The sequence below is a fragment of the Symphodus melops genome (genome assembly GCF_947650265.1).
Source record: "Symphodus melops genome assembly, chromosome: 21".
NCBI lineage: Eukaryota > Metazoa > Chordata > Actinopteri > Labriformes > Labridae > Symphodus > Symphodus melops.
The window spans coordinates 2,466,379-2,487,358 of NC_136711.1; the positions used below are offsets into that span (position 1 = coordinate 2,466,379).

The 20,980-nt window shown below is 42.5% G+C and overlaps 2 protein-coding genes across 3 annotated transcripts in view; both read left to right on the forward strand.

Annotated features, from left to right (window-relative positions):
* The window catches only part of LOC306817120 (NHL repeat-containing protein 3-like), a 4,458-nt gene extending 1,424 nt beyond the window's left edge, over positions 1–3,034 (forward strand). The window contains exons 2-3 of the mRNA XM_079333734.1: positions 9–211; positions 842–3,034. Of these exons, the coding sequence (XP_079189860.1) occupies positions 9–211; positions 842–1,441 (803 nt within the window). The 3' untranslated portion in view covers positions 1,442–3,034. The remainder of the gene's footprint in view (positions 1–8; positions 212–841) is intronic.
* Positions 3,035–8,471: 5,437 nt separating this feature from the next.
* Positions 8,472–20,748, forward strand: csnk1db (casein kinase 1, delta b). Of its 2 annotated transcripts, XM_079372274.1 has the most exons (10): positions 8,472–9,000; positions 12,770–12,880; positions 14,151–14,299; positions 14,486–14,714; positions 14,833–15,003; positions 15,101–15,249; positions 15,690–15,858; positions 16,424–16,563; positions 17,324–17,394; positions 19,161–20,748. In XM_079372274.1, exons 1-9 carry the CDS (start codon positions 8,925–8,927, stop codon positions 17,354–17,356), a joined length of 1,227 nt encoding a protein of 408 aa, XP_079228400.1. In that variant the 5' UTR covers positions 8,472–8,924; the 3' UTR covers positions 17,357–17,394; positions 19,161–20,748. The 2 variants fall into 2 exon arrangements, with proteins under 2 accessions (XP_079228400.1, XP_079228399.1); XM_079372273.1 differs by lacking the exon at positions 17,324–17,394 and having other exon boundaries at positions 8,473–9,000.
* Positions 20,749–20,980: the final 232 nt, after the last annotated feature.

The following is a 20,980-nucleotide window of genomic DNA, read 5'->3' on the forward strand; positions in this document are numbered from 1 at the left end:
TCCAACAGGTGAAAATGTGCCGAAGGTGCTTGTGTTCACTACAGAAGGTGATTTCCTCCAGGCCTGGAACACGACCACACTTGAGATGCCTCACGGGATATTTCTCGCAGACGCTGAGTCTTCATTCCCCACTGTGTGGATAACAGACGTGGGAGACGGACCCTACGGTCACTGCATCAAACAGTACTCACCATCTGGGAACCTCATCCAGGTGACCGCCTTATCCCGGACATTTGTACCGTGATCAATGTTTTTAAACTGGCATCATCACCATTAAGGATTTAGTTGGGTTCATAGAATAAGACAAGACTGTAGGGTATAATTATTTTTTAGAAAAACATAAAAATCGCAACAAATAAGAAAAAAAACTGGTGTTAAGGTAACTCTAGAGAAGATCTTTTTGACCTTTTTGTGCTTTTATTTAGATATCGGACAGAGTCAGAAATCAGGGAGAGAGAGAGAAGAGAGTGACATGTAGCAAAGGAGACACAGGTCGGATTCGAACCCATGCCGCCCACTAGGCTACTGCCGACTGAATAGTGGGTAATTTTTTGGTAATAATTTAATAACGAGAAATTGCAAACAAACTCCTGCACGCTGTATAAATTGCACAAATATGTTCAGAAAATAAGCAAAAATATGAGCACATTTTTGTGCGGTGTCACCTCTGATGGTTTGTTTGTTTGTTAGAAGCATAAACTTAACTTTAATAAAAAGCTAAAAGAAATGTCAGCATGCCAGCCCATGAATTAGAATACACCACTGCTGCTCTCTCTTCTTCTTCATGCAGCAGCTTTGGGTTAGTTCCTGGGTGTTGATGGTTTTTTCTTGTCCTTGTCAGGTGCTCGGTACACCAGGGAAGGCGGGTACCGGGATGAACCCTCTGCAGTTCGATCAGCCGGCTGAGATCTTCGTGCACGAGTCCGGAGAGATGTACATTGTCGATGGTGATGGCGGCTTGAACAACCGCCTCATCAAGCTGTCCAAAGAGCAGGAGGTGCTGTGGGTGCACGGGGAGAAGGGACAAAACCCGGCTCAGTTTTACATCCCACACAGCGTGACTGTGGATAGTGCTCAGAGGGTGTGGGTGGCCGACCGCGGGAACAAGAGGATCCAAGTGTTCAACTCCATCACTGGTGACTGGCTGGGGACGTGGGGAAGCTGTTTCACCGAGGATGCGCCCTACTCTGTCCGCCTCACCCCGGACAAGAAGTACTTTGTGGTTGTGCAGCTCAACACCAACCAGATCTCACTGCTGGACGCCCCACCGGTGGGTCTGATTGGTCAGTGCAGGGTGGTGAGTGTGATCCAGCTGGCTGATGAAGTGAAGCCACACCTGGTGGACCTGGACCTGAAGACAGGCGCCCTGTTTGTGGCTGAGATCGGAGCTCAGCAGGCCCAGAAGTTCACCCCCTTTGTGCTGGGTGCCAGTTTCCTCTAGACTTCCACTGAGCTCTGTCTCCACAATAGAAATGAAATGCTTGATCACAAATTTACACTTCTATCATACCTTTACCCACTGACCCAAAAAAATGTCATTTTAACAAGCTATGTCCAACCATGTGATCCCTGCACATCGTACCTAAGGTCTACTTATCGTAATCACAGTTTATGCTTCCTATTTGCAACAGCGAACCAAACAGATAAAGACGAGATACGAGAGGAGTCAGAATATCTGCAAGTTTTTCATGTTTGTACTGAAAAATAGTTTCGAGAGCGGCGACACCAATGTGAATTGATTTAGAAAGTAAGGTTACAGTTATGAAGTCAGATACGTTTCAGTTCTGATGTGCTTTAAAACAATTCAGTCTCAATTATTCAAAATGGTGTTGGTATTGAAAAGTGTCAAAGCTTAAAAAAAAACAAATAACTACAGGCCATCATTCATGAGAGATCAGTAAATACTTCACTCTTATCTCATAATGATGCAGAAGGTCAATGAATGTGTCGAACAAACGGAGAGCTGAAGAGTTGAGACTATAAACTAAACTTTGACAGTGTGCTCTTTGGAAAGTGTGCAAGAGTTTTCTTCTTGATTTTAAAAAGAAGAAATGACCAAATATTGGACGCTTGGTGTCGTTTGGTTGTCGAGGTATCAAACGGGTATCAGAGGCACATCCTGCATCCACCCAAAAGTTGTACAGTCTTAATCCTCGTTTGGCGTGGCGTGAATACTAACACAGTTCCTGACACGTGAACGTTTCCACCTCAAAGGAGATTTGAACGCCTGCCAGGAAAGAAAGTGCACTCTTTGCTGTTTTCAAACTAATTAAACGTTTGTTTGTTTGCACACATCCTGACTGAATCCGATGTTGGAAAATCTGGAAACGAAACACAAGCTAATGACTCGTATCTCAAATCAGAAGAGACAATAGACACGTTAAGGAGGACAATATGTGACTGTTAAAAACCAAACTACTTTTTTTTCTTTCTTTTTTTAAGGCATGCAGTTAAATCGAACCGTGTTTCTCTACAGATAAAATGATTATTTTTGATCAGTACATATAAATCAGTATCTGTCATTGTAAAGTATGCATCTCAATGGTGAGCTTGTCTTATTCTTGGCCTGTTTGTGAAGTAATGTGCCATCTGTGATTCTGTATCTCTGCACTGCTTGGAAATAATCAAGGCGGACCGAGCTGGTTCCTTTCCTCACGATCGACACTCGACTAATATTATTACCCGTTCATGTTGTCAGCTTTGAAAGACATGGTTGTGATCACATGTATATTCATTAGAGATGACAAAAGGAACAAACTGTTTTGCACAATGACTTCTGTCTGTGACGCTCGTAATGATGCGGTGGATATGATTGTTAAATTCTGTGTGTGTGTGTGTGTGTGTGCTCTGTAATCTCGTGTGTCACAGAATCAGCTGTGAGTCAAAGATTATAAAAAGTTGATTTTTTTTCCCCCCCAGTGACTCCGTCTTACCACTATGATTAGTGCGTTCCTCAAGCAGGGGGGACAGAAAAAGGAACATCTTTGCACTGTGTAAAACTGTCCAATAAAAAAAAGCTATTTGTTATTTACGACATTTTTGTTTTCAGCTATACTTTCCTATAATCACAGAGTATGAATCGAGATCGCTTCATCTAAACCAGGACACAAAGTTCCTCATCTTGAGACCTGTTTAAGGACTAAGGCCCGACCGATCCGGGTCTTTGTGGGTCTATGGATGTTGGAGAGAGAAAAATGCAGATAGCGATATATCAGCTGATGTCGCTCTTAGATCTGTAGAGAGGATTTTCGATTCACAGTCATTGTGTTCATCCCTCACATGCAGTTATCAAACACTCGTGTAAAAGATGTCTGAACTGGAAAGTACCTGCTGAGCGTGAACGTCTCAACACTGGAGAGTGGTGATGCTCCTTGTTCATTTAGCGCCCTCTGCTGGTGACAGAGAACTGTCAGTGTAATACAATAAAATATAACTGATGTTTGACTGGTGAGTAAATGTAGGAATATCAGTGCATATCTGAATAAAAGTTGGCGGGTTTGATGGTCACTGAATGTGCTCATATCAGTCGGGCTCTTCTGTGGGACCCGACAGGAACTTTGTCAGGTTTAGACACACCTTTGTCAGGTGTCTCTAAACTGCTGAAAATAAAGACAAGTGTTTAAAAAGATGTTGGACTCTTCCATGCAAGGCAGGTCTGACAAACATAAATGCTGTTGCATTATGGGAAATGTAGGGTTCTGTTTTGCAGGATATTGGACTCTAACTCTCCAGTGTTTTCGAGGAAGAACACCTCCATCAGTGTGCAGTCTTCTGATGATTCATGTTTAATGTGTTTGTTAAAGAGTGAGAACATCTTTGACACATTTCAGATCATATTTTCAGCTCTGTCTCAGCTGAACTGTTCTTTAACAAATTTAAAGCATGAATTCTAAAATACCATTAAAGTCTATTTATATATTTTGTACATGAACACATGCTTTCTTTTGCATGTTATTCTTTATGATTACAACATGAAGATTTGACTTGTTTGTACACATGCACTCGTACCTGCAGACGATGTTTTGGAGGATTATTATGTCTAAGAACTTGTAAGAACATGACGTTTTACCTGAAGTCATTTTGACCTGTATTTTTGTTCATGCTGGCTGGAAACTTAAAGATGAATAAAAACTGAATCATTTCATCACGACAGATTCTCATTTTCACTGCTGACTCTAGAAGTAACCATTAAAGGTCATTAAAGGTCAGTGTACAAGCTTGATGTGCAACAGTAACAATAAGATAAGAAAAGGAGCATTTGTTAGTCAGTTCTCTGCATACACTGAAATTATTTGGGGTTCCCAAGATACAAGATACAAGATACAAGATACAAGATACTGACTTGATCTTAGTTGCCTTTTGTCAAACTGTCTCCACATTACTTCAAAAGGTGGAGTTGAGGTTGAGAAACATTTCACAATTAAATGATATCTTAATATAAACATTTTTGGATAAACATTAAAACAGCAGCCTGAGTGTGCCTCCCTGATGACGTCACAGTGACCTGCTCCGTTTCCGACCTGGGCCGGTGCACCCCTCTTTAGACGACCTGGTGGTCCCGGGCTCCCCCAGGAGCACCATATCGATACCGAACTTAGTGCGGACACCCGATCGACATAGTCCGCTGCAGCTCAGAGCTCCTGAGCTCAAACGATCCTCCAGCCTCAGCCTCCCGGTAATTTGGATTACAGGCGCGCGCCACCGCACCCGGCGAGAGGTGTCTTCATTCATAAAGCTTTCACTCCCACTGTGACGTCATCAGGGAGGCACACTCAGGCTGCTGTTTTCAATGTATTTATCCCAAACTGTATTAAGATATCATATAACTGTGAAATGTTTTAATAGTTATATCACTGTTGATTGTTTTAATAATGTAGTTACCATTCATGGCATTAAATCGTCTTGAACTTGAATTTTTCACAGTCTGTCATGAAATAATTTAGTAATCAGGAAGGTCAGAACATTTCTGTTGACCGCCACTGCACTGTGATTGCAAATTGATTTTACAATCTGGTAACTGCAGTTGTAGTTTGTTGTGTTTTGCGGATTTAATATCGGCTAAAGCATCTTGGATGTTTTATACTTTGGTCCATAAAAAAACCTGATTAGTCTTATTTTTGTATTATTTACTCATAATTTAGTACGGTATTGATATGGTGCTCCTGTCTTCATGTTATGTAGGCAAATGTTTTTATTCGATTAAAAAGAGCATCTTTCTCTAAACTGTATGTCTGTGTTGTTGACCTCTATCTAATCAGACACAGGATGACAATTTTTGCATGTCTGGGGCAAAGTAAAGCATTTTTGGTTGACGAGGTGGATTTGTATACACTTAAAAACCTATGATGACATTTGCAATATCATGGCAAGACTCACAGCTGTTGGTCAAATTTAATCTCTTTAGCAGCGATGTTTTTGCATGTGGCTGTCTACAAACTCCTCCAATTATAAGAAAAGTCCATCCTCTCTGTCGCCTGTCTGCTCCACTTTTCAGAAAATGTGTGCTCAAACAGGCTGTTTGGAGATTTTCCCTTCATGACATCACAAAGGGCAGTAGCCCCTCCCCCAGGTGGGTGACACTCCCACAGCGAGGTGTTTGTTCTGCCCTCTGAGGCCTCGTTTACAAGGAGACTCTGTGACAGTAAAACGAAACAGTTGAGTATCAGATTGGCCTTTCGTTCACACGGCGTCTGTGTTTCACGGGGGTGAAAACACAAGCTTTTGAATTCGACCTCCAGAGAGGAACGAAACTGATACGGGGAGCGTATCGCAGCCATGTGAACGAAACGGAGCGGACTCTCTGGCTGCGATGACCTCACCACACCTCCCCCCATACATTTGGACATGCGCAGTAGTCGAGAACAAACATAAACACATATGGCGGCGGATTCGCTTGTGCTATGTGCTTCAGCAGCTATTCGCGTTGTATAAACAGAATCTTGATGTGATACATCGTGTGTGTCGCCGCCCAAAGATCATCGAACACTTGCAGCAAATAGTTCAACCTTTACCCGAGCACAGGGCGACCATACGCAGCATTTAGGTAAGACTTGGGAGACAGCGTCTTCGTGTAAACGGGGCCTGAGTCTGCCTTCTCACCATAAACAATAGGACATGGAGGTGAGAGATCCCAAGATCTCATTTACATATTTAAAGCTAGAGTCACAGAAACAGCCTGTTTCGAGCAGGGCAGAAATAGAGAGGTTTAAAGGTGTGATCAAATACAGGATCAGAGTAGATTTCACACACACTTTTTGGTGATATCTGAGACTTATTTAAAGTGGTTGAAAAGGAGAATATGTCACCTTTAATGAGCATGCAACATTTGAAAGATACATCATTATTTCTTTTATTGAATAATGTTTTCATCCAGAAGGGTTTTAGTTCAATTGTACAGACACTGAAAGGATTTAAACATTGTTTTTCTTCTCTCGATGCACAGCCTGAGCCCGCCCCCCCCCCCCCCCCCCCCCGCTGACGTCACATCTGGACAACCCTCATGAATGAAGTCTGATTGGATTAAACCTCCTTAAATCTGGCAGCGCCCCAAATCTGCTGAGAGTACACCCTGTCCCACACTGTAAAAGCTGCATGTTCTCTGCTTTTCAAAGTTGCTGCTAATTCAGCATGCATTGTGTTCTCTAAGTCTTAAATGTAAACGAAACAGCAACCAAAACCGCATAACTACAAGTGAGTCTTATACTGAATAAATGGAAGGTTACGGGATTGAATATGATCTCTATTACTAAAAACACCGTTTTTGAGGGGTATTAATAATCTAAGACACATGTCAGTGTATTGACATGAAGCAGAGTAGGGTAGACAGTAATAAAACAGACAAAAACATTCAAGAAAACTGTTGTTTGCTCTGCACGTTTAGTGTCCGTGGGAGAAAACCCTGCGTTTGATTAAAAAAAAAGCCTATGTCGTTCAAACCACATAAAGGCAAACTTTTTATAAAGGAAACTACACTCGTGAACGGGTTTGTTCGTGACTGTGTTGTGTGGATTACATGGTGTTATGCTTTTTTTTTTGTAAATACGGGAACGTTTGTTTAGCTGTTTTTCTTAAATAGAGGCCTATTTCTGTTACTAAAAAAGTGCAAAAGGTAGTCTAATACCACCAGAAAGTCTGAGGATAATTATCTGAAACTTAAATAATGTTCACGGTCAGATAACACAACGACATTGCTTTGAATTGTGAAGTCGGTTTAATTTTTTCCTACAGGATTTGAACGCATCGTCGAGATTCCAAGCGGAGCGTTGGCGTACACGTGCAGGCTTGTTACCCAATCTAGACGACAACACAGGTCTGCCATGTGAGCTGCATCTGTGCTGTGTCAACCTGGTTCACAGCTCACAGGCGACCAATGAGAAAAATCCAGAGGGGCTGGTCCGCGAGCAGCCAATAGGAAAATTCTAAACTCAGCTCAGTGGGCGTGGCCTCGAGACTTCAACTCTTCTGAGTAGAATAAGAGAGGGGTCTTTTTTCTCTGGGTGTCCGTCTATCTTTTATTGAATCCTCGGGACCCTCGTGTGTTTATCTGAACAGTTTCGAGTATTTGAAAGCACAGCACAGCATTTCTCATCCTTTATTTTACTAATTTACTCCGTTTTTTACTTCAGTATAGTATAGTATAGTCTTCAGTATATTTTGTATAATTTAATTGCAATATATGTTTTCAGCACTTGACACTTTCATTTTAGTGTATATTTAACTGCATATTGTCTATTTATACTGCATTATTGATCCATATTAATATTCTTATATTCTTATGTGTAAATTTGGTCACAGTGTTTTGTATATTTGTATATTTTTGATATGGCATCTATTGGACAGAAAATAAATGAGGAAAAGGAAGAATGATTTAGTCCATATTTTATTATAAATAAAATACTTGACAAACAATGAGTTATTTCTTACAATTAAGTGTTCAGCTATTTCTTTTCCAACATCAACCTGAACAAGTATTATGCCTGTCTTATTGTTTGACTATTGATAGTAAAGTCAGCTAAGAAACAACCAGATTAAATATTAACACTTTGTAATATTAAATATCTTTAAAGGTTCAGCTGAATCTGAAAACAAGCAGACCATACAACATTTTAACTTCTCAGAGGAAAGTTGCCACGTTCCAAAACGTTTAAGTTACAAAAGTAAATCAGGAAAAGAAAATATATATTGTTGACTTACAGCAGTCATGGTGTAAATGCATTTTATTAATGCAGGGCTCTATGTATGTAAGTTATAGTAAGCAAAAACCTCAACAATGAGGATTAAACTGCCAAAATTGTGACATATTTCAAGATGACCTTCGAATTCATACAGTAAATGGCCTAAATTTTTGTTTATGTGGGTATATAAGTTTTCAACGTGGATAAAAAAACACCACCAGTAACCCCTGAAAGGACAATCTTTTGCTGTACTTGTGTTGTTCCAGGAATTCCTCCTGATCTGCCTGTAGTTGCTAGGGGAAGTGACGTCAGAAGCGAGTGACAGCTTTCACGGTGAAGGGAAAAATCCGACAGCGGACTGAAGCTTCAGGACTGAGGACAACTTTATCAACAAAATCCGTCTTCATCCTTTTTGTTTCGGCGAGTTATGATTCCGGAATTACGAGGGACATAAACTGCACTCTTCACACTATCGGATGATATAGATATTATCGGGCTTCGCTTCTTAGTAAGACAGAAAAGTAATGGTGAAAATTGTATTGTTACAGAAGAGCTGGGATTCAGGGGGACGGGGGAGTGTGCATTAGTGAGCGTTGTTATTAAAGGCTGCTTTTGAAGGTTGGGATATTTGTCGAAGTAAAGAAAGCAAAGAGTCACAATACGAACATTTTTTTGGAGGAAAAGCAACGCAAATTATCAAAGGTAGAAACGACGCAACAGACGTAAAGGTTAGCTGACGTAAATATCGAAATGGAGTTGAGAGTGGGGAACAGATACAGACTGGGCAGAAAAATCGGAAGTGGATCTTTCGGAGACATATATTTAGGTGAGTAAAACATGTTTACTATTCGTCTAATCAATCAAAAAGTATCCTGCCATTTTTTACACATGTTTTTATCAATATACATCCGATTCAGGTTGTAGTAACCGGTAACCTAGTAACCGTTGTCAAGGATACTTTCCTTCGTAACGATTTAAACATTCAACGGTTGATTAAAAAATAAAAACAAGTGAGTGTGTGTCGAAAAAAAGAAAGATGGACCAATACAGTAAAGACAGCTACAGTAAAATGGTGTTAGCTTGTTGACTGACAGGTTACATAATAGTAATAATAATAATAATAATACAGTTGGCAGGGAAGAGCCACTAGTTTTTATTTAATACTTTAAAGACGGTTATAATCTCATGACTGTCATTGCAGTCGATGAAAAACGGGAGGCCAGTTTAATATACGAGAACCTCAGCTAATTTGATCCTGTGTGTGTGTGTGTGTGTGTGTGTGTGTGAGAGAGGTAATTCCTGGTATACAAGCTTACATTAGTCCTGATGAGCAGAATCTAGTACTACTGTCAGAACCTACAACCTTTTTTTTAATTTAGTTCTACAAAGCTGTTTCTTTAGGCTCTGTTTATATATATGTATGTGTGTATAATATATATGTACACATGTATAATACACTGAAGAAGTTTGTTGTTTAACAAGATCTCTGTAAGCTTTGTATTAAACAGTAATTACTGTCGATGTAATGACTCATTAAACTCGATACGATTCTTATTTGACTAAAAGAGACTGTAGACAGACGATGAGTGAAACAGATTCCTTGAGGAGCTGCTAACATTCTTGTTTTTAATGTTTTTATTGTCTCATTAAGGGGAGGTGATCGGAGCTTCTCATTGAGGTGTCGATTAAACGCTGCATTATGTTAGTTGTGTTGTTTGAAGTTCTCCGTCTTCTTGTAACATTGTTGCACAGTTTTTGTCTCCTGTTGTCTTTGCACCTCCTTTTATTTTCTGTCTTGAACTTAAAATGCTTTCACGATGCGCCCTCAGTTTCTAAATCTTTTCTCTACAGCTGCTGACGCTCACTGTGATGTTGAGATTCGTTTTTCAGAATCAGTTTATCTCGATTCATCTTTACATCTCTAGTAGCTACTCTTTCTGGACTCTCCATATCTCACTGACAGTATTTCATTAGTTAGGTCACATGAATACACATCCATACCATCCATTTTCACAGTACAACAAACACGGTCTGATACATGCAGTAGCTATACATAGATGTGTATGTCTTTAGTAGCTGAAAAAATAAAGTAACTGACATCTACATCACAAGAAAATTTGATCTAAATCCATTTGTTATGAGGCCTTCATAAATATACATCATATATAGTACTGTACAGTATTTGTTAGGTAAATAGATATAGTCTTCACTTATTGTGGAAACATCTTAAATAACTTATTTTTTGCAAAGACGTCTATCCAGAAAAAATAAAATCATTAAAGAGAAACAAAAGCTACGTTTCACACTTATCAAGTCTAAACAATGATTCATTACACTTCCTCTTGTTCTACATGAGCCGTTAGTCATGTGAATGTGTTTGTTCAACACAAACACTGGACACACTGGTTTTTCAAGTAAATGGAGTCATCCGCTCGCTCCTGTGATAAGCAGATTGAAGAAGCCTATCAGGATGTCGGTGTTTACAAAAGTCTGTGCAGTTTGTTAAAGAGCAGATGTTAGCGAGGTTGACTCGGTCCGTCTGGCTGCAGAGCGTGTTGTCATGGTATCGAGATGGGAGCATAATGTGACCTTTCTGTTCTTGACCAGAGCAGCTGACAAAGCAAACAGGGACGGCATTCATCCGAGGACCGACGACAACGTGATACAATCATTTTTGACAACAATCGTTTCACACATTGCAACTCAGACTGTGTAACTTTTCAATCCAAGTAACTCCTAAACAGGGGGGGGCAATCACAAACTGCTGTGCTGATAAATACGTATCAACCGAGGGTCAGAGAGTCTCTGACGGATGGTATTTTGTGCACTCTGTTTTAGGTGTCATTTTTACCGCTGTCCTGTTTTCATTTCTTTTTAGCCTCTATCAATACCAGTGCAGCTGTCTTCCTCCTACACTGCCTTAGATGTGTCACGTGTTTATGGAAATGACAGTCAATGCTCTGATCCCATATCAGAATTTATAAGCTTGTTAAAAATCAACTGACTTCTGGCAAAGTTTAATTTGATGATTACAGTTTACAACAGAGCATGCTAGAGCTGTGTAGAGCCAGAAAAGGTCTGCTCATGTCAGCCATATTTATATATGTTTTACTGGTATCTAAGAGGTAAATGTCGAGCTGTGAGGAAACACTGAGTTTATATTTTGGTCAGATTTTCTTCTCATGTTGACGGCCGTCTTTCTGCAGTGAAACTAACGAAAGGCTCTCTGATAAACGCACGTTTAAGAAGTGAATTAGAGGAGATCAGTGACTCTGCCGACCTGATTTCCTCACGCACGTCGTCACAGAGCCCTAATACGATAGACGTGTAATTAATCCTCCCTTCATGAAGGTTAAAGTGTTACTGGTTTTTTTGTGTGAACGGTTGTAGAGAGACATCTATGCAGCTTGATGACGGTTTGTTGGAGGATTGTGGTGCTGTGACTCTGATTGGTCGACGGTACTTTTCCCTGTTGTACGCGTCTTGCAGAGTTTTTATCCCAAACTATGCGCTCTGTATCAGCACAGTCCTTTTTGCTAACTGTCAAACTCAGTGTCCTTTCATGCTTAATCTTTTGGCTCGGCCTCCTTTAACATGGCCTTCCTGCTCGTGTAAACCAGACACTTATGGCTCTCTTTTATAAGCCAGGAAAGAGTTGGCCTCTGACTTTGTTTTGATTGAGTGCAGGGCGGGGATGGGCCTGTGACTTGATGTCAGCCATTGTGTTAGTATTGTGTAGAAGGCGGACTATAATGAAGAAAAGAGAGTGAAGGATTTTCTGTACACTGGCAGCAGCACAGTGTGTTATTATGGGATAAATGAACCTCCATAGAATCAGGTGTGAGACGCTTTAGCTATGTTTTCATCTAAAACATGAGCCTCCTACATACCAGTACGACCAGTATATCTTTCTAAAATGCTGAGACGCGCTGTTGTTCCTACCAGTGCAGCTGTCACCTGCTCACCATCACTCTCTGCACGCGACCTGATGGTTGAAAATGTTCCCCCGCTCGTCGTTTATTCTCTGTGCAAAAGCATGCTGGGATACATATTTGTGCATTTAAAGGACATGGTGGTGTTCGAGTCGGTAAAAGACCTGGTGGAGAGTTAGTAAGGAAGTGCACTGACTGGCAAATCGCTCATGGGCTTAAACTAGTAGGCGTTAGACGCGAGTTAGCCTTCTTTCTTTTTCTTGTCGTCGTACTCGACGCTGAAACTCATCATTTGTGTTGTTAGCTTCCCCAGCTTCAGTACATGGTGATCACACATGAACTCATGATGGGAGGGGTTTCCTGTTCCCAGCACACGGACTCACAGGCACATACAAACAGCAGAGCGAATCAGAATACATGAAAAGACTGTGATCTACAAGTGTGTATTGAACCGTGAATGTACGGTTCAGTCTTTTATTGACATGTATACACTTCTTATCTTGTACCATTTCATTTGTATTAGTTGATATTTTAAAATGTTGGTCGATGAGAATGAAGCTTCTGTAAGCACTGTGTGATTTCCAGGTCTTGGATTAAATGATGGTTAAAAGTCAGAATCTGTGTACCAACACTCTTTGTGGGTTTTTTTTTGTTTTTTTTCAGGCACGGATATTTCAGTCGGTGAGGAGGTTGCCATTAAGTTGGAATGTGTGAAGACCAAACACCCCCAGCTCCACATCGAGAGCAAGATCTACAAGATGATGCAAGGAGGAGGTGACGTATCAGCTCGCACGCCCACTGAGACTGTGCTCTTCATCCCAGCATGCATCACTGCCTCGATCTGCTTCTTTCATCATTTACTCCTCCTCCTACATATATATGTACACACACTGTAGGTGTGTGTGTGTGTGTGTGTGTGTGTGTGTGTGTGTGTGTGTGTGTGTGTGTGTGTGTGTGTGTGTGTGTGTGTGTGTGTGTGTGTGTGTGTATATATATATATACATACATGCACTGTATATAGGAGCTATTTTTTCCCACCGTATCTGCCTTCATGTAATCTTCTTCCTCATTGATTCTCTCCTCTTCAATCCACCCACCGCTCCGTGTTAACACGATGCATACATGGCTTCAGCAGTGATCACATGACTTACTAGTGGAAGTGTAAAGTAGAGCGACTGACTGCACAGTGGATCCGTCTACAGGTTTAGTTTTGACATCAGGTCCACTATCATTACACTCCTGTACCTACATATTGAATCCATAGCAGCATATTATTACTGTTCCACTGGATTCATATTGCATTTTTGCATAACGTAGCAAACGGCAAAAAGCACACGCGCACACACACACACACACACACACACACACACACACACTCACACACACTGTGTTCAGCCTTCCCGGCCCCTAGGTTTCATATTGCCAGCCCTCTTTAAATATTGTATGTTTGTCATTTTACAGGCATAAAAAATCTTGCGTCTGACACAAGATTTTTTTTTTTTTTTTATGATCACAAAATAATAATCATGCAAATAATAATAATCTGCGAGTCTCGTTCGTTAGATAATTTGAATACTCGAGTACAGAGAGAACAGCAAATCGCCATCCCAAGTTAGTACCTCAAAAATGGTGGATCAGGGTAGATCGACTTCACCCCATATCACACCTGCTTGTGATACATGCAGTGTGTGTGTGTGTGTGTGTGTGTGTGTGTGTGTGTGTGTGTGTGTGTGTGTGTGTGTGTGTGTGTGTGTGTGTGTGTGTGTGTGTGTGTGTGTGTGTGTGTGTGTGTGTGTGTGTGTGTGTGTGTGTGTGTGTGTGTGTATATGTATATATATATACCACCTTCAAACTCGTTCTCCTTCTGTCTCTGTTAAGCCGGAGTATTTGGAGATTACTCTGCGAGAACAATAATAATACAATAATGATTATCGTGTGGGAAACACTGGTGCTGCATGTGTAAAAGAGCAGTCTGTATCAGATCATCATCAGACAGTACATGTAAGAGCTGTAAGTGAACTAAATGTCTTGTGTGTTTTTGTAGTTGGCATCCCAACAATAAAGTGGTGTGGGGCAGAAGGCGACTACAACGTGATGGTGATGGAGCTGCTGGGACCCAGCCTGGAGGATCTCTTCAACTTCTGCTCCCGCAAGTTCAGCCTGAAGACAGTCCTGCTGCTCGCAGATCAGATGGTGAGCCCACCTGCACTCTGACCTCTGTGTGTTGTTCTGTGTGCTGTCTGTACAGTGAGAAAGAAATGGACACACATCAGCTGAAACTAACTGGAATAAAAGAAAACAATAAACATGGAATCTGTGGTTTTCCTCCCTAAAACGTGACCTTATGTGTGCGCTGCTTCTCCTCCTCTTCTGCTACAGATCAGTCGCATCGAATACATTCACTCCAAGAACTTCATCCACCGAGATGTGAAGCCCGATAACTTCCTGATGGGACTGGGCAAAAAGGGCAACCTTGTCTACATCATCGACTTTGGATTGGCCAAAAAATACCGTGACGCTCGCACGCACCAGCACATCCCCTACCGCGAGAACAAGAACCTGACCGGCACGGCCCGCTACGCCTCCATCAACACACACCTGGGGATCGGTAAAAGAAAACAACATATGTTTGGACACATTGCTGCCTCTCTTTGGGGTTCAAATGGACGGTGCGTTTTGAGCCTTTGCTGTACCCTTATATTATCTGTTCATCGTCCCGTCTACAGAGCAGTCCAGGCGTGATGATTTGGAGTCTCTGGGCTACGTCCTCATGTACTTCAATCTGGGCTCACTGCCGTGGCAAGGCCTCAAGGCTGCCACCAAGAGGCAGAAGTACGAGCGCATCAGTGAGAAGAAAATGTCCACACCGATTGAAGTGCTGTGCAAAGGATACCCCTGTGAGTCTCTGCTTCCTTCTCTCGAGCATCGTGTGGATCAGAGACCGCCAAGTCCCGTTCACGTTTTCATCTTTTCTCTCCTCTCTCTTATTCGCAGCTGAGTTCGCCACCTACCTGAACTTCTGTCGCTCTCTCCGGTTTGACGACAAGCCTGACTACTCGTACCTGCGACAGCTTTTCAGAAACCTCTTCCACAGACAGGGATTCTCTTACGACTACGTGTTCGACTGGAACATGCTCAAGTTTGTGAGTACTCACAGTTGTGTCTTTACTACTGTCAGCCACAGTATATAAATGCTTGACTCAGTGGACTGAAGGCATGTTCTAGTGTTTCCTCACTTTGGACAGAGTGAAGGAGTTTGGATGCATTTGTTGTTATTAACAGAAAACAGATGAAACAATATTTAGTGCACATAACTTCCAGTTTTTTTTTTGTTTTGTTTTTTTGCTGTGGTTTTAAAACCGGTTTTGATAGCATTAGATTTTTACTAGAATCACTTGATTCTGGTATCATGACAACCCTTCTCTGTTGTCCTCCAGACTTTTAGTGCCACCAACCAGTCACATGGTTTTTTACTCACATGCTGTGTATCTAAATATGTCAAAGTAAAGAACACTGTTTCTCTGAGGTCTGTTTTAGTCTCGACAGGCTGCAGCTGTTGAATGTTTGTTGTCGTGATGTTTAGGGTGCCAACCGTGCAGCAGAGGAAGCAGAGCGAGAGCGCAGAGACCGGGAGGACAGATTGAGACACGGCAGGAACCCGGGGGCCAGAGGAATACCTGCTGCCTCGGGACGACCACGAGGAGCACAGGATGGAGCCCCGCCCACTCCTCTAACACCCACTTCACACACAGGTGAGTCACTCCAGCAGAGCTACAGCTGTCGGGCGGTGAAGCATCGTCCTTGTACGTTACGCTAAAAACCAAGAGTGAGTGTTTGTGTCGCTGAGCGCGTGTGTAACAAATGAGCTATACTTGTGAGGACCAGCCGGCTCTGGTCACATGCCCATATATGGGTGAACATGAAGTTTCAACATTTGATATGTTGCTGTTTTAAGTGCTGCAATGTTTTGCAAATGAAATAAGTTGAACCTTTAAAACCTCCCCTGTCTCATTTTTCTGGGTTCATTAAATTCTTTAGCTATTTAAATATAAAAAAATGAGCAGGTTGAAACTTTGTCTTCTTCAGTTAGATTTTGCAGAAAGCTATTTTTAGTTTGATGTGTGAGTGAATTCTTCACTCTGTCTGTCTTCATCCAAAGGCATGACAACATGTTTGGTGCAGTACTCCAGTCTGAGGCAGCATGCTCTGAGCAGCCTTGTCTGTTGGTGTAAAAAAATGTTGCAGTAAAATCCATTGCTTTGAAAAGTAGAAGACGCTGATGGGGTCATTGTTTTTTTTAATTTTTGTTTTTTTCAGCAAACACGTCTCCACGACAAGTGTCCGGTATGGAGCGCGAACGAAAGGTCAGCATGCGACTGCACCGCGGAGCTCCTGTCAACGTCTCCTCCTCAGACCTAACAGGACGGCAGGACACGTCTCGCATGTCCACCTCACAGGTACAGGACGCCCCTTAAACACACTACAGTTCATTATTCGAGTGTCTCTGAAAGCGTCAGCACGGCCGGAAAGACGAGCAAGTTAATGAGTCATCGCCATCCGAGCTTAGGTTGGAAGTACGAGAGAGAGAGAGAGAGAGAGAGAGAGAGACCTCAAATGAGAAAAAAGGTGGAAGGACTCTGGATGTAAAAGACCACGGTCACACGGGGGACATCTTCCTGTGATGTCACACTAAGGGGACGAAGCTCAAAGACTGAATCTGCTAATTTCCTTTCAGCGCGTCCAGATCAATAAGAGAGTACAAAGACAGTGGATACTGTTAATCACGGTACCTTCAGCCTGTGATACAGTAATGCAAAACCTTTGACCTTAGTTTGACCTTATGTGAACAGGCTTATAAATGATGTGTTCAAATAAGCATCATTATATTAAATGAAAACACGCCTGTTCTATTGGATACATGTTTTTTTTGTTTTTCTGTAAAAATGCAGTTTGTGATTTTAGCTTCCTACTCTGTGCAGGATGGTCTGTTCCTTTTTATGTTACATGTGATAATGGATAATGGCATGTGATGCTCGTTGAGTCTTAAATGTTCTTGAAAGCGCTGCACACAGAACAAAGTCTCAGCAGCTCCTCTGGGACGGTGGGCGGGGAGCGACGCGTACTTTTCAGAGCGTTTTCTCCAGGTGTGTGCTTGATGCAGGATGTGGGTTCTGACTTGACTTGTTGGGCCTTCTCTCTCCCTCCCCCCAACCTCAGAATAGCATTCCCTACGAGCATCACGCCAAGTAGACGGCCGCCACGTCCTTGTGTGACGGTGGCAACATCGGGTGAGTCCGTCCCCAAAGCACCAGGGATGCATGAGTCTGAACTCCAGTTCCACACGAGGCTTCCTCTGAGCACGCCGTTCACTTCTGATTCTCAGCGTCGGGCATTTAGTCTCAGACAAGTCTTTAAAGGAGGTAAAAGAAGCTCGAGGTCAGATCGGCAGCTTTAACAGGTTCATGTAAATACAAAAGTAAGAACCGCCTGGGATCAGGACTGAACACGTGGCAGATACTTCATCGTACGCCACCTTCACATCCAACATTTCTTTTGCATACAAAACTGTAAAACTGGTGGAAAAAGCTCCTTGTACCTCGGAGGCGTAAAGACCCCAGGTTTAATCCAAACTGTGCATGGCTGCTGATCACACGTCACACATGTTCTGTAGCAGCCTCACTGAACACTCAGGAGCAGGAGGGAGAAGTCCTGTGAGAACTGGAGTGGATAATGCATCAGAGCCTAAGAGTGTAACTCCCTTGTTGCCTTTTAAGGGCGTCCCCTTTTAATCAGCTCTGTGCTTGTGGCTTGTTGCTTGCACTGTTTGGTTTGACGCCTGCGGCCGTATCGATCAGACGGCAGGCCTGCAGCTCTAGCATCCAGAGGAATTTACCCCCCTCCCCCCCCCCCCAAACCCCCAAACCCCCCACCCCCACCCCCCCTCTCCAGCCTCGCCTGGTGCAGCCCAGTTGTACTTCACTTGCATTTTCTTTCCTTCCTAGTTGTTCCCGTTAAGCACTTGCATGTTATGAAGCTGTTTGCTGTTTTCCATGTAAAGCTTTCTCATGGCTTGGGCTTAAAGCATGTCAGCAGAGTGAGAGGAGACAGGTTCCATGAATCAGTCCGTTAGTTAGCTCAGACAGCGCTCACGAGGGGAGACGTCCTGCATGCACTGCAGGTTTGTCTACTGTCATAAAATACTGAAGAATAATCCTTAACATGAACACCAGGACAAACTTCTGCCTGTCTCGTACTCTGGAAACAGCACACATCACACACAACTTTAGAATAAAGTTTTAGCATGCACTTACGTTGTTCATCACACCGTCTTTCTTTTTTTAAGAGTGTAAAAAAACAGTAACTTGAGGTAAAGGATGTTGATTTCTCGTGCTCTCCTCGTCTTTAAGACCTCAGTGGAGCCGCTGCACTGGGACCCACCACAAGAGTGGGCAAAACAATGAGCTCGTGCTTAGAAACATGGAAACAACTAAAGATGAGCTAAGGAAGATTAAAGTCGTTTTTAAGGTCTGAGAACTGTGAGCAGTTGTAACTGATACAGAGGAGTCGAAATGTAAAGCTTGTTTTAAAGTTCAGATTCCAACAGAGGAAAAAAAAAAATCAGTTTCTCTTCTCTGCTGTTTGGCGAGTTTTAGGGACTGCGAGTCAGGCCGACACCGACTGAAGCTGAATAAATCCAGTAAAAAGATTTGATGATGTTAAAAAGCACAGATAATAATAATGAATCTATAATATCAGTTCGATTAAAAGAGTTTTTGTGGTGATGAACTCGGCATACAGTTTGTCTGAACTGAGACGTGATGACGGGTGCAGCGCTAGTTTAACCCTTTGCTGTCTCATGAGGAAGACATGTTAGAGAAGTTTTCCCGGGCCTGAACACGTGGAGGTCAAAGTCCTGCAGCTGAGTTCTCAGGTTGAAAACGAGGCGGTGGGTTTTGCTGCTTTGCGTTCAGAGTCAGAATGAATAAAAAGCTCTGCAGACATGAGATGAGTCACTGAGTGTAATCAAGTCTTTGTGACTCTGTGTTCCCTGTAGATGGTGTCCGGTGTACCGTCTGCTGGTCTCCATCTTCTGGCTCCTCGATGAGCTCCCACAATGCAACGTGGAGGACAAAGGCCTGAAGCAACCTGACATACGATACTACCACTATCAATAACTACATCTGTGATCTGCTTCAGAACGGCCGTGCACTGCTCTCCGACTTCCTCCTTCCTCCATCTAGCTCTCCCTTACTCCTCCTCCTCTTTTTTTGTGTGTGTGTTTCTGTCTGACCTTCCAATAAAATGAACGGAAGTCGGACCTCGGAGTTTCTTCAGTCCACTTTTCAGGGCATACTAGCACAACCCTCGACGCGCTTTTTTCCAGGACAAACATGACGGCCTGATACTCTTTTGTAGGACACCAACAGACTGATGAAACAACGCAGACTCCCTGTCCTCTGGAAACTTTATGATCCAACATTTCCACCCTCGCTGTCAGCATCAGAAAACTCTTCTTTTTTTGTCTTTCCCCAGTAAGGTGTAACCAGCAGCTTTTCATTGTGTGTAAATGTACGGGTAGTTTTAGGGGGCGCGATGCTTTTCATCGCAGTTTTCATTTTTCGCCTCCTACAAGTACCAGCAACGTTTCCTGTTTTTGTTTTTACCAACTCGGATGGCTCTGGTCAGTATCTCTATAGCCATGTGTATTGATTGAAAAGAAAGTACTTCTTTGCATGTTTAAGAGCCTTTAAATTCAGGCGTGGAGGCTCGAGCCCGTGAACGTACCAAACACGCTTTGGTATCTCGGTGCAGGAGGTCGTGTATTTACTCATCAGTTGACAAGATTGTTCTGTGTGTCCGGCTCCAGATGAGCTCGGGCGTTCTGTCTAATGAGCCCCGCCCCCTTTTTTAGTGTTCGCTACAAAAAAAGTGCACTTGACGAGGGGGCGAGGGCGTCATCTGACGCTTTTGACCAGATGTCCATTCGATGTGTACAGATAAACATTCAAACTTTTCTTACTTGTATTATTTGGAAGCTGTGAAAATAACTTGTAATGTTGATGTGTAAATGTTTTCTCATGCGTCTTTGTTTTCGTTTGACCTGTATGGATGAATCCGGAGCTCGATTCAGGTACCCAGCTCCTGCAGGTCCCTCTCTGTTGTCCCCCCCCACACACACACACACACACACAGAAAGCAGAGATGTTGCACCGAATGTGAAAGAAATTTAGTACAACATGCCGTCTCATCACCGCTCCTGCTTTGCGTGTGGAAGGATCCGTGATCCTGAACCAACACTCAACTTTTTTTTTTTTTTTAAAGACAGTTGACTCTCGTCCCTCTTTTCCAGCAGTGTCGTCTTTTTTTTTTTTTTTTTTTTTTTCATATCTGACTCGACCCGTCTGACACTAACACTAACCCTGTACTCCTGTCAGAATGTAACGGCCCTCTCGTAATTCATTTTTCACTGCTGCTCGTACTCTTTAATAGTTTTGATTTTGACCCTTGACCTCTTTGGTCAGGCACTCTACACCTATTGAATTATGTAAGCAACCAGATCAGCAAGATTTACTTTCTCACATTTATATTTGCCACTGTATTTGTGTACTTAAACTGTAAATAAATGAATTACTTGTACCTTTTTTTATAGTTTCATTACTTCATTTTTTTAAGATACATTTTTAATCCCTGAAGGGAAATTCTGGTTATTAGAGACATGTGTCCCACACGTGCACAAACAGGAACTGTGGTTGGGGGTCCGGTGCCTTGCTCAAGGGCGCCTTGGCAGTGTCAAGAAGTGTCCTGGTACCTCTCCAGCTACCAGAACGTCTGCATCAGGACTTGAACCGGCAACCAAAGTCCCTTCAGGCTTGA

What these genes read in the sequence shown, in the direction of transcription:
- csnk1db (XM_079372273.1), top strand. Translation starts at nt 8,925, where the DNA reads ATGGAGTTGAGAGTGGGGAACAGATACAGACTGGGCAGAAAAATCGGA. An exon ending in CAAGATGATGCAAGGAGGAG is followed by an intron (nt 12,881 to 14,150) that starts GTGACGTATCAG and finishes GTGTTTTTGTAG; the next exon opens with TTGGCATCCCAACAATAAAG. An exon ending in CAACACACACCTGGGGATCG is followed by an intron (nt 14,715 to 14,832) that starts GTAAAAGAAAAC and finishes TCCCGTCTACAG; the next exon opens with AGCAGTCCAGGCGTGATGAT.